The 12,027-nt window shown below is 38.0% G+C and overlaps 1 protein-coding gene and 1 long non-coding RNA gene across 4 annotated transcripts; one reads left to right on the forward strand and one right to left on the reverse strand.

Moving 5' to 3' along the window:
• Positions 1-3,447: 3,447 nt before the first annotated feature.
• LOC120112856 lies at positions 3,448-4,293 on the reverse strand. The gene is made up of 2 exons (XR_005514480.1): positions 4,154-4,293; positions 3,448-4,054 (listed from the first exon to the last, which is right to left on the reverse strand). It is a non-coding gene; the product is annotated as an uncharacterized LOC120112856 (long non-coding RNA).
• Positions 3,759-11,171, forward strand: LOC113463024. Of its 3 annotated transcripts, XM_039132788.1 has the most exons (5): positions 3,759-4,052; positions 4,152-4,358; positions 9,364-9,612; positions 10,392-10,465; positions 10,688-10,778. In XM_039132788.1, the coding sequence occupies exons 1-4, from the start codon at positions 3,777-3,779 to the stop codon at positions 10,446-10,448; spliced, it is 789 nt and encodes a 262-aa protein (XP_038988716.1). In that variant the 5' UTR covers positions 3,759-3,776; the 3' UTR covers positions 10,449-10,465; positions 10,688-10,778. The 3 variants fall into 3 exon arrangements, with proteins under 3 accessions (XP_038988716.1, XP_026662253.1, XP_026662254.1); XM_026806452.2 differs by lacking the exon at positions 10,392-10,465 and having other exon boundaries at positions 3,867-4,052; positions 10,688-11,171; XM_026806453.2 differs by lacking the exon at positions 10,392-10,465 and having other exon boundaries at positions 3,867-4,052; positions 9,367-9,612; positions 10,688-11,171.
• Positions 11,172-12,027: the final 856 nt, after the last annotated feature.

Below are 12,027 nucleotides of genomic sequence, written 5' to 3' on the forward strand. Positions count from 1 at the left end.
TACTTAATTTGTCTTTCAGAGCGAACTTTTTTCCTTTCCTTCATTTTTCTATCTTGCATATTTTCTTGATATTTTCTCATTTGAAATTTATCTCTGTGACTCAGTTATGTCCCTTTGATTTAGAGCTTTTAAAATTAGAAGAAATATAAAGATCTCCAGTATAAAAGAGATTATGTTGAAATCATCATGAGATTCGAACATTTTCATCAAAATTTCTCTTTACTTTATTTCCTAAGTCAATATTTACCCCTCCATCCCCTTTGTCCAATTATTAGACATATATAATAACATCAGTTTATGGTAGTATTTAGCATATGCAAGACACATGAAGAACGTATAAATTGTTATGATCTTTTATTAGTCATGTAACTCAATAAATACACCCCCACTCTCATTAATGCACTTCTTTTGTTTTCCTAATAGGGGCATGAAATAATAACAATAATGGTGTATTTATCTAAAAGGAGTCTTATAAAATCATATAAAATGGAGAACACGAGGTCCACTTCCACAGATTCTCTAGAAAAGAAAATATTACATACAACTCAAGATGATTTAATGCGGAAGGTGTCCAACATATGGTAAAGATAATTTTTTGTAGAGTAGAAGTATCTTTATGATTAATAAGGTTTTGAATACTAAAATTTGTCATCTCCAGCTAGCTGGTCGAGAGTTATAAATGCATGACTTTGATTGGAATTGACCAAGTTCGACTTCGATCTAGCTTAGTGCAAAATATAGCAATAAGCCTTATCCCATCTACTTGGGGTTAGTTTTATGGATCTACCATACTGCTACCTCCAAATAGATGAGTAAGGCTTATTGTCATTTTTTTTAATTACTTATTGAATTGACAAAATTATGATCGATTAATATAGGCTAGCCTAAGTTTACTGTCAAGAAATGATAATAAATTATTTTTCTTACCCAAAAGTCTCTTTTTATGTTCATGAATTGTCAAAAAATAACATGATGCTTGGTATATGATGTGAGACAAGAAGAATACAACATGCATACCTAAATGACAATGACGTAAAAGAGACTAAAGAGTCAAAGATAATAGGGTTTTTTGCAGAATATCAATATTAAAATATATGGGAAAAAAAGAGATCAGGATGTATCTCTATTTTTTAAAAAAAATCTAAAAATTTCTTAGCAAGTTTGTGTGATCATTTATTAAATTAGTGGAGTTAAATTCCACTTTTGTATATTTTTGTTTTTAGGCAAAAGATTGATTTGTGGCGTATATTCCTCGCGCCCCCCTCCTTACTCTCATAGTAAGTATAATATACACTCCTCTTTTGAGTTGGAATTAGAACAAGTATCTCTTATGAAGTTGATAGAAGTCTTAATCCAAACTACCCCCACGAGACTCTGTCATTCTTATTACATTACAATGGGCCAAATCTAATAGGGATGGCTCCTATGGTCCAAAGTATGGGTCTTTCTGGGGCAAGTTTTGTGATCGGACTCGTCAGAAATTTTGTATACATGCAGTATTCGGAGTCTACCGACAATGAAAGAAAACATCCACTGCTCTTTTAGCGGGCGTGTCTGCTTCTTTGAATGATGTTGCCACATACTTATTCTCCGCTGCATAGGAAAAAAATGCAGGTTTTTCAAAGCACCAGATTCGTGAGAAAGGATGGGAAGTCTTGGTTTAGGAAAACAAGAGCCATTGTTTCGAGAAGTTCGCACTATCGTCACTTTACCCACTCCACACGCGTTTCCCACGTTTCAGAGTAAGCTTCAACAACAAGCTTCTGCTTTGGGTCCCTCTCTGAATGAAGGAAGAGGGTGCTGGTGTGCTCCCTCCTCATGCGAGACCATTTCATTTGTATTTTAAAAATGATAAAAAAATGGATAAGAAGAAAATTGCTGGCTTAGGCTAAAATTTCAGTATGTTATTTTCGCCATTGAGAGTTATAGATTGAACAGTTTGGATCTTTAAAAAGTCTTCTCTATTGATTATTTCAAGCATCAACACTCGGTGAGATCCATTCTCTATTTTACTGTTTATTATTGAAATCTGCCTTATTGGTGGTGATGAATGTTTTTGTTGTAAAAGCCAAGATTAAATCTTATTAATGTTTGTGCAGCCTCTAGTTGAACTAGAGAGAATCTATTGTAATCTTATTATTCTAAATAATAGAAGTTTTTGGCTTAACTAGATTCATAGTTTTTTACTGCACATTGAAGAATTTTTTATATTAAAAAAATTGTGTTGCCTTTTGTGTGTGAATTGCTAGATTATTTTAACTATTAATTATTTGAATAGATTGTAGTGGTTATTGTTGCTTGGTAAGTGATATTCTGTTTAATTATATCAAAAGAAAAAAAAAAAGTTTATGACAATATTATTTTTTGATTACGTTTTTCCAAACTGAGGGATCCCAACCATAAACATTTTTTTGAAAAACATGCCTGGCTGCAAACTTATTTGAAAGAAAAAACTCCGCGGAGCCTTCCTTGGGAATCATTCTGTTGAATCATTGCCTCATTGCTGGTGTGGGCAAATTGCGAAGCTTGCAGGCCACTATAATAAATAGCACACCAAGATTAATCATCCTGAGTAATGGCCTCAACTTGATCTCAGTTTTAATACGACCTAAGCATTGGATGATACAACCAACAGTCGTTGACATATGCATTTTGTTGCAGGGCTTTTTCCGGAGTATAAAATACATGCACATACATACAAGAAAACGTAATGGTGGATTGGTTGGCAAATGGGGGAAGGCTGAGATATGGATTGGATTAGTAACTACCCAATAGATTTATTTGTTTTATTTTTTTTCACTTCTTCCGGAGAAAAACAAGCGTCTCAGTGCACAACTATCTCTGCGTCGCCCTATTCATCTGGAAGATGGCATGGAATACTTACCGACCAGGAGGTGTATTGGCGAGGAGGGGAGTACGGGTCAGCTTAGCTTACGAGGGTTGCCTCGGCGTGGAGGAGTCCATTAGTCATGTCTTCTTTGGTTGCTCTCGGACACTTCAGATTTGGAGATGTGTCATGGCCTCACCGCAGGTTGTGGCCTCGACTGAGGATTTTTTGAGCCAGCTGAAGGAGTCCTGACATAAGCCTGGTATTGCAAAATGGAGTACCAGATGTGCCTATCTAGCATACTATATATGATAGAAATGCTTGGATCTTCGAGGGGAGAAGAGTGCACCCAAGGACAATGGTGGACAGAGCTTTTCTTCATACAACTAAAGTCACTAGTTCTATTACTGTGGATTTACTTGGAGGTACCAAAGACATCCGGAGTTTCCTTTCTGCTCGAGTAGCGTCCAGGACTGTTTTTGTTTTCTAGAGCCTCCATCCTCTGGATGGCAGTATCTCTGAGGATGAAAGCGGAGGATGAGTGGGCTTCGTGATTAGAGATCAAGACTCCAAATTTGTTGCCATTGGGGGTCGGCACATTTTCGACGAGTCTGTCATTGTTGTAGGTCTGTAAGGTGCATGGAAAGAAATCACCCATGCTAAGCTGCGTCTGGGTGCGGATTATGTTCATCTTGTAGATGATTCGACCACGATGATCGACTAAATTCAGAACGAACCTAGCCAGCCGATTGGTATCCGCTGCTTCAAAATATTTGTAGACTCATAAAAGAGCTGGCCTCCTTTCAGACCACTTATGTTTTTCGAAAAGAGAATAGTACCGCTGATTTGGTGGCTTCCAGTGTTACGCACCATTCGTATCCTTCTTTTTGGGAGGGTATTGGTCCACTCCTGCCGCCATCTATCATCTAATTTTTTGTGATCTTTCTGGATGTTCTCATGCATGTCCTGTGTGAGTCCCCGTTGTACTTTAAAAAAAAAAAGAAAAAAGAATACGCCCACGAAACGTGTCATCCTAAACGAGACCATTGCACGAGACCTGTTCCCATTTCCTTCCCTATCACACTTGAGGAGGGGGCATTCTCATCTCGAGGGAAAGATCGGAATGGAGGCAGCGCCGGTGCCGAATCCTGGGAATTCGAGATCGGAGCTGAGCTCGAATTCCCTCCCCGTGGATGTCGCCCTCAACGTCGTATCCTATCTCGAGGTCTTTCCTTCTTTCTCCTCCTCTCTCTTCGATTTCTTCGTTCCCTTCTCTGATGGCTGGATTTGATGTCTCGTATCGTTGATTTTGGGGGAAGAGAAGACCGCAGATGTTTGCTCGTTGGGAAGCTGTTCGAGGTTCTGGCGCGGCCTCTGCTCGTCGGATTTCGTCTGGATCGCGCTCTACAAGCGGAGGTGGCCGGCCTTGGGCGCTGGTTCCCAGCCTCGAGCCTCTGAGGGAGGAGGAGGAGGAGGAGGAGGAGGAGGAGGAGAATGTTCCGGTGACGCCGAGGCCTTGTCGTCGCCGCAGGTCCGTATGGTGGAATTCGGTTTTTCTTGCCGGAATTTGCGTGAAGATATTAGAATTAGTTGTTTTCCATGTAGTTAGATGTGATTTTTTTTTTTCGTTCTTAGATTAGATTGAGTTTGTAATTGGAAAAAAATTGGATTTTGGAGCGAGTGCCATATCTGAATCATTGGACAAGGATAGAACATCACACCTTAACGTCCTTTTTTTTCTTCTTCTTTATTTTAAATCATGATTCGAAGAGATCAATGGGTCGGACAATGGGAATATAGTGGATTTTTGGAACATTAGTAGGATTAAGAGGAAAATATGGAACTTGAGAATGATAGCCGATATCCATGATAGCCTTTGTTGGCTGATATTATAGAGGAATTACTTAACAAGGGATGCATTGTTGGCCATCATGGCTAAGTCGAAGTTTGTGGTGTACCCCCACCACAATTCGTGAGGATGTTTTAAGTTATTTCGAGGTGTTTTGAAGGTATAGGCTCCAGACAGTCCAAATTACTTTGCCAGCCTTAATAGATGTCAGGCCCTTTCCTTTGTCTTGGAATGGGAGGAGTAAAATAGATCTTAGCTCCTGAGGTGGTGAGTTGGTTTTGGAAAAGCAAAGTTATCCGAGTCTTGGTTTTCGTAGAAATAATAATTTTTCTATATGCTTTAGTTTTAGCCTGCTGGGTGGTTTTTGGGAGAGAAAAGAGAGTATGTGATGTGCCTTGTTCCATGAGGCAACTTGTATTGTGAGGCATCTGTTGGTGCTCTAATTTGAGCATCACTTCATAGAGTAGGGTTTGCATTGGTGTCTCTTGGTCTTAGGAGAGATAAGCTAGAAAGCGTGGAGAGTTGCGCATCTCTTGGAGAGATTTGGAATCAGCTAGAAGACATGAGGTTTGTTATTATTATTTTATTAATAAATTTTTTGTTTCTATCCAAATTTACTGTCTCACTATAATATATTTCTTCTCACATATCTTTTGCATCCTTTTGGTGCTTGTTCTTATGATCTTGGGTGTCGGATAGTCCTCCTATGTAGGATCGTACAGTTTTACGTGGTATCAAAGTGAGTTTAGTTTGATGTGGTCAAGCGGTGTGAAACTTTAAGTGGATTTGTTTGGAGTACAATTTTGGAGCTACGACTTGAAGTTGCTATCCTTATATATATAGTTCAGCATGGTTCTAGAGTTTCCACTAATTTGTTGTGGCTATGTGCAAACATGTGGACTCTATTTGTGATTTGATATAGGGATCATGATAGCTAATTTCACCAACAGCGGGATGGTTGTTTCTGCCATCACTTATTCACTTTATAGATCGAACAACACCAATTATCCAATTTTGATATCTATAGTCAGACAATATTAAGGGAGCAATGTTTGTTAGATATCTTAGATGAGTCAGAGAAGATGCTAACAGACACTCCTGATAATATGGAAGCAAGAAAAATGTGGATGTTAAAATCCTACAAAGTAATGTGGATTCTTCATGGTGTGGTTGATCGACAAAATTATCTTCTTATACAGGATGCAAAGAAGTTGAAAAAAGCACATGGGGCTACCTGCTCAAGGTTTAGCGATGCATGGTATCACAGGACTCTCAAACACAATTTACCTGAAGAGTCTGCTTTAGTTCCAGGCTTTCTAGAGAATATAGATGATCCGAGTAAGACTTGTTCGAATATAAAGATTCAAAGTAGGGGGAGCTTGACCAGTTAAAGACTAGATTGAGTTTAGGAGACCCACAACTAGAGAAGTCGATCAATTTAAGGATCAATCAAGTCTAGAAGAAAATCTAGAGCAAGAGGTGCCTAATCGAGTGGATATTGTTTCAAATCTTGAAGGGATCATGATTGAGGAAACCTTATATGAGAGGCTTATACAGAAGTTATGCAAGACATGGATATTCCTTGCAATTATTTGATTATTCATGAAGTGGACAAGCCAGCTAGTTTTGAATTGCTTCGGAGATCAGAAGCAAGATGACATGTATGGAATGGATGATTCCTATGGTGCCTTGGTAATTGACAAGGTGAAAGAGTTGGTTCATTTTGATTCCGCTTAAGCGATCAAGGAGTCAAAAGATGCTATATACACCAAAGCATCGACTATCATCTTGATTATGCAAGAATCTTGGAGTTTGGTCTCTTGTTTAGAGGGAGCTAATGGTATACATAGAGCTATACCACATGGTGGGTTGAGCTAGTGGATGCAAGTGTGTTAGAGATGCATTTGGGTTTGAGCCAAGACATATGTATGCCAAAGCACAGGTTAAACAAAGTGACACATGCAGGGCACAGCGATGAGGTTATGCAAATGTGAGTGGATCGCATTGTTTTGAGATTGTGGATGTGCACGTGATACGACCAAGTGTCGGTTGTGGTTGTAGGCATGTGGAAGAGTGGCTATTGGCTTTCACGGGTGCTAGTATTGTATCAAGCATAGGATTACAAATCATGGCCATTGGATGTTCATTTGCGCTGGTTAGATTATTGATGGAATCTCATGGATGTGGCAATACCGTCAGTGTTGAGGAGTAGCGAAGTCATCATCGATTTCAACATGCACGCATAAGGTGAAGGGTTGGTGAGGAGCTGCTCGATGAGAAGTTGCATAGTTGAAGAGTTGCAAGTTCTTTTGCATGGAGTCATTGGAATGGACTTCGTAATGAGGGGGAGTGTTGAATGTCATTGTTAAGTCCAAGTTTGTGATAATTCTACACATAATCTGTTTATTTATTTTTAGTTATTACTAGGTGTTACAAACTTAACCTGAATACTAGTATAAGAACTTGCATAATGGAGTAGTTACTAGTATGAGAACTACTAGCGATGCTACTAGTAAGTTTCCAATCATAATAGGTTCACACTTGGGATTTGCTCTAAGGTTTTACCTTTTTGCAGTAGTTATGGATGAGCTTACTAGGCATATTTCGGACAATATTTCTTGATGCATTTTATTTTCGGATGATATAATCTTAGTGGATGAAATTAAGGTTGGAGTTAATCATAAGTTGAAATTATGAAAGAGTATAGTAGAATACATGAGTTTCAGGTTAAATAGGACCAAGATGGAATATAGGAAATGTAGTTTTAGTAAAATTAGAAATAGAGACGAAAGTGGAGTGAAAATTAAGGATCATGAAATTTCTAAAAGTGATCAGTTTTGGTATTTAGGATTGATTATTCATAAGGAAAGATCGAAGAGAATGTTATCAATAGGATGAAAGCAGGTGGATAAAATGGAGAAGTGCAACCGGGATATTATGTGATTATAGGATATCCGCTAAGTTAGAAAAAAATTTATAGGATAGTGATATGGCCAGCTATGCTTTAAATGCTTAGAATGTTGGACAATTAGAAAACTATATATGCACAAAATGAGTGTCGGCGAAATGAGAATTTTGAGATGGATATATGGTAATACAAAAAAAAAAAGAAATGAAGTCATTTGTAAAAAGATAGAGATAATACCAATTGCCAACAAACTGAGAGAAGGACAATATAGGCTGAGGGATGCATCAGTACAATGATTGATTTGATATAATATAAAGGGAAAGAGGGGTAGAGGTACGCAGGATGAGTGTGGCCAAAATAAGAATTTTGAGATGGATGTATGGTAATACAAGAAAAGAAGAAGTGAAGTCACTCGTAAAAAGGTAGAGGCAACACCAATTGCAGACAAACTGAGAGAAGGACAACTTGGATCATTTGGATGTACAATATAGGCTGAGGGATGCATCAGTACGAACGAGTGATTTGATATAATATAAAAGGAAAGAGGGGCAGAGGTAGTCCAATAATCACCACGGAATAAAATAGCAATGAATGACTTGATATTACTACATCTTTTTGATGGTTTGGCCCTAAACAAAGCAAAATGGAGAAAAAAGATTCATGTAGCTGATCTTATCTAGTTTGGGATTATGGCTTAGTTGAGTTGAGTTGAGTATTAGGTGTTATGAAGGTACAGGATAGAGACAATCCGCATTACTTTGTAAACCTTGATAGATATGAGGTCCTTTCCTCTATCTTGGAATAGGAGTGGCAGATCGTAGATCCTGAGGTGGTGAGTTGGTTTTGGAAAAGGATGAGTGAACTTATCCTAGTTCTAGTCTTCTTAGTTTTAGCCCGGTGGGTGGTTTTCTGGGAGAGAAAAGAGAACATGTGAGGTGCCCTGTTCCAGGAGGCATCTTGTTTTATGAGGTGTCCTTTGGTGATCTAATTTCAGAATTGCTTGGTGGAAGTAATAGTGGCTGGTTCCTTGGTGTCTCCTAAGTCAGGAGGGAGAAGCTAGAAAGTGTGGAGAATTGAGCATCTCTTTGAGAGATTATGGAGCCGTCTAAACGTCGTGTGTTTTCTTATTATTATTTTATTAGAATTTTTATTTCTGTCCAAATTTACTTTCTATAATATATCTCTTCTTGCATATCTCCTGTATTACTTTTGATGCTTCTTCTTGTGCTCCAGGGCATCGGACAATTCTCCTGCATAGGAATGCTTCATTCTGCATGCATATCAATTGTGTGGATGGTGACATAATCATGCAAGCTGTGGATGTTATTAAATCAATAGTGCTTGGGACTTAAAAATAAGATATCCATGTTCCTGTTAATCATTATCAGTGCATGTGCCAGAAATGCCACAGCCAAATTTTTTCTGAAAAAATTAAACCAGGAAATGAGTATCATTTATTTCAAAAATTTTCTTGTAAGCAATACTTGTGAAGATACCACGGCGTTCTTTTTACTAATATCGGTTGAATCAATTGATTCTGACATCACAAGAAAGTGCTTCTGTATCACATTTCAGATATATTTCAAAAAATAATTGCCTAGGTCAACTTTAAGTCTAAATCATCAGCTTCAGTTCTCTTGCTTTCTAAATAGTTATCCATGCAAGTGGCATGAACCAATAGCTTATTGCATCATCTGATATATTTAGACAAGTGCTGTGAATTATTTCCTTGGGTGGTTCTACCCCTTAAAATTTCTAATATCTGTTTTCATGTTGTAGAAGTGGAGGGTTTTGTACATTAACAAGCACAGACAAATAGCCAGTGCTGTGTCCACTGTAATCAAATTTGTCCAACAGTGCTCACAAAATGAATCACTTGAAGTTGGATATTATCTGAAAGCTGTTGCTGATCTGGGCTTATTGGAGCTTGGATTTGAAGACGTCCAACTATTTCTGTTTGCAAGAAAGCAGAATGTGCTGCTGAACCTGATTGGATTGCACTATTCCATATTTTCGCTTGCAGCACCAGTAAGTGATCCTCTTCATGTATCTTGCATGCTGTCTTCCTTTTTCTTTCCTATTTCATTCTAAGATATCACATGCTTGATCTTCAGATTGAGTGATTAAGGATTGTGGCGTTGTTGGTGATTTTGTGATGCTCCTGATATGCTTATTGATAGAATTGCAGCTATTTTTTGTTTTCTCAATATTTTAGTGGTATTTCTGAAAAAATGTCTTAGTCCCTGTCTGATGAATGTCAAAGCTTTCATATAGATGTCGTAATGAAGCTATGCCTATCTGAATAAGAACTGTCCAGCTTATAGAGCTTTGCATCTAGGCTCAATGCAAGGATGCCACTATTCCCATGCTGCAAGCTTTTCCCTGAACAATGTAACAGCCTCTGCTTAATGACCTATGTTCTCAACTTCTTTAGAAAGAATACTAACTTGCTTCTTACGATTTGCAACCTTAAAAAAAATGGAGAATTAACTTAATGCAAAAATATTTGAGGAGGATGGTGATGGAGAATTAACTTGTCTGTCAACATATAAAGTATTGAAGGTTACAAAAAACAATGTAAATTGATCAAGGGTCTTCTTGAGTATCATGGTATGGAATAGAGGTTTCTTCCAATCATTAAATCCATGATGATACTACGATTTGTGCTGTGCAGGATCGTCATATGCTAGTGAAAGTTAAACTGCTCTCAACTCTTAAGTTGTGCAAACATTTCATGTCCTCTAGTGCAAGAATATGAAGACCTTTTCTTTTTCAAGGAACTTATTCCTCCATTTTGTTTTATCCAGAAATCCCTCCAATTGTGTGGCTCGTTGGAACGAGATAGATTAGTAGAATACAGCTAGGTGGACCCATCCTGGTGGTATGATTCATGCGACAAAGAGAGCCATTGGCTCACAATTTATGTTAGATAGCTTCATAAGTTACCCATATAATATTTTTAAACTATGTTTATACATTTTTATGTCTTGCATGTCTGATGATGGACCTAATTATATAGCCTTTAAAAATTTGATATACCGATTTTACTTCAGACTAAATATTATGGCCATTCTTGTTAACCCATTCATGTTTGACATTGCAGCCCAAAGATGTAGCAGAATCCCTTCGCAGATGCGAAGTATCTGATCGACAGGTGTGCGTGAGTTGGTTTAAGGTGGGCAGGTGGTTCTATGGCTTCCGATTGCCCGATGAGCACCGCTCCCGAGAGGTTTCTTTGGGTGAGCTTGCCATGGCCAATGAGGAAGAGGTTCTGGCTGTGCTCAACCGAGGAGCAGTTCATGAAGTACTACGGGTCCAGATAAAATCAATTACTGCAAGCACGACATAATCATTTCAGATTGTTCTATCAGAAACCCACAGGGATTAAGGTTGAATACATCGAATGTTTGTAATTTAAATAATATAAATCTCTATATGTGTATCATTGGATGTATGTAAGTAAAATCATATGGATTCTCTCTCTATATATATGTATCTGAATAGTAGTGATGTAACTTGTTAGACTTTCAATGTGACATGTCCTTGTACAGGATCTTGCGGATTATAATTTAAACTTTACCTAAAAATGGAGTTTGCTGTTTCCTTGCTGCTTCTGAAAATTCACAGGATTTTTCTAGACGGCCAAATTGTAATACCGGCCGGTATTAGGACAGAACCAAACGAAATCTAAGGGTTTTGTTCGGTTCGAACTGGTACTGAATCGGATTGGGTGTCGATCGGTACAACATCTGATATTGGTTCGGCAATTCTTGGTCTAAACCATTTGAGCCAGATAAATTGGTCTCATGCCAAGAAGAAGCTTTTTTTTTTTTTTTTTCTTTTTTTCTTTTTAGGCTGGTAGACTCTTTTAGCTTAGTACTTAAATTCATTAGGTGCAGAAATTTTAATACAAAGGGGGGAAAAAAAAGGAAGCGAGACGCAATCCTCTCTCCCGGAGGGGTGAATTCTAGCCTATGACAATTTATTCGTGAGCATTGGATTGGATATAAGTGGATGACAGACTACAGATCATACGCCACTTCCAAGCCCAACACAACCCTAAAAGGTCTCCATCCAATATAAATCGATGACGATATGTAATATCTGACACAACCCTACTTCCTTTGAAAGGTATCATATCTCCATGTCTATGGGCAAACAAATTTTGTCATGATGAGGAGAGCACAGAATTCCTTTTTATATTTTTTTGGTCCTCTCATGAAAGAATTGATTTATCTTGTTCTTTTGTTGATCTCCCACATTGTAGTGCCCATTGTTTAACTTGGCAATTTAACATCCAACCAGCACCACCCTATATGGCAATAATTTCCACAAGCAACATCAATACTAAGCAGGAGTAAATTTTTAACAAAATAAATTAAAATCAACCACAAAGCACACAACAAAGAACTCTTAAAGGTCGAGATTTGGCCCCAAAGGGTT

This window comes from Phoenix dactylifera, chromosome 13 (genome assembly GCF_009389715.1).
Source record: "Phoenix dactylifera cultivar Barhee BC4 chromosome 13, palm_55x_up_171113_PBpolish2nd_filt_p, whole genome shotgun sequence".
NCBI lineage: Eukaryota > Viridiplantae > Streptophyta > Magnoliopsida > Arecales > Arecaceae > Phoenix > Phoenix dactylifera.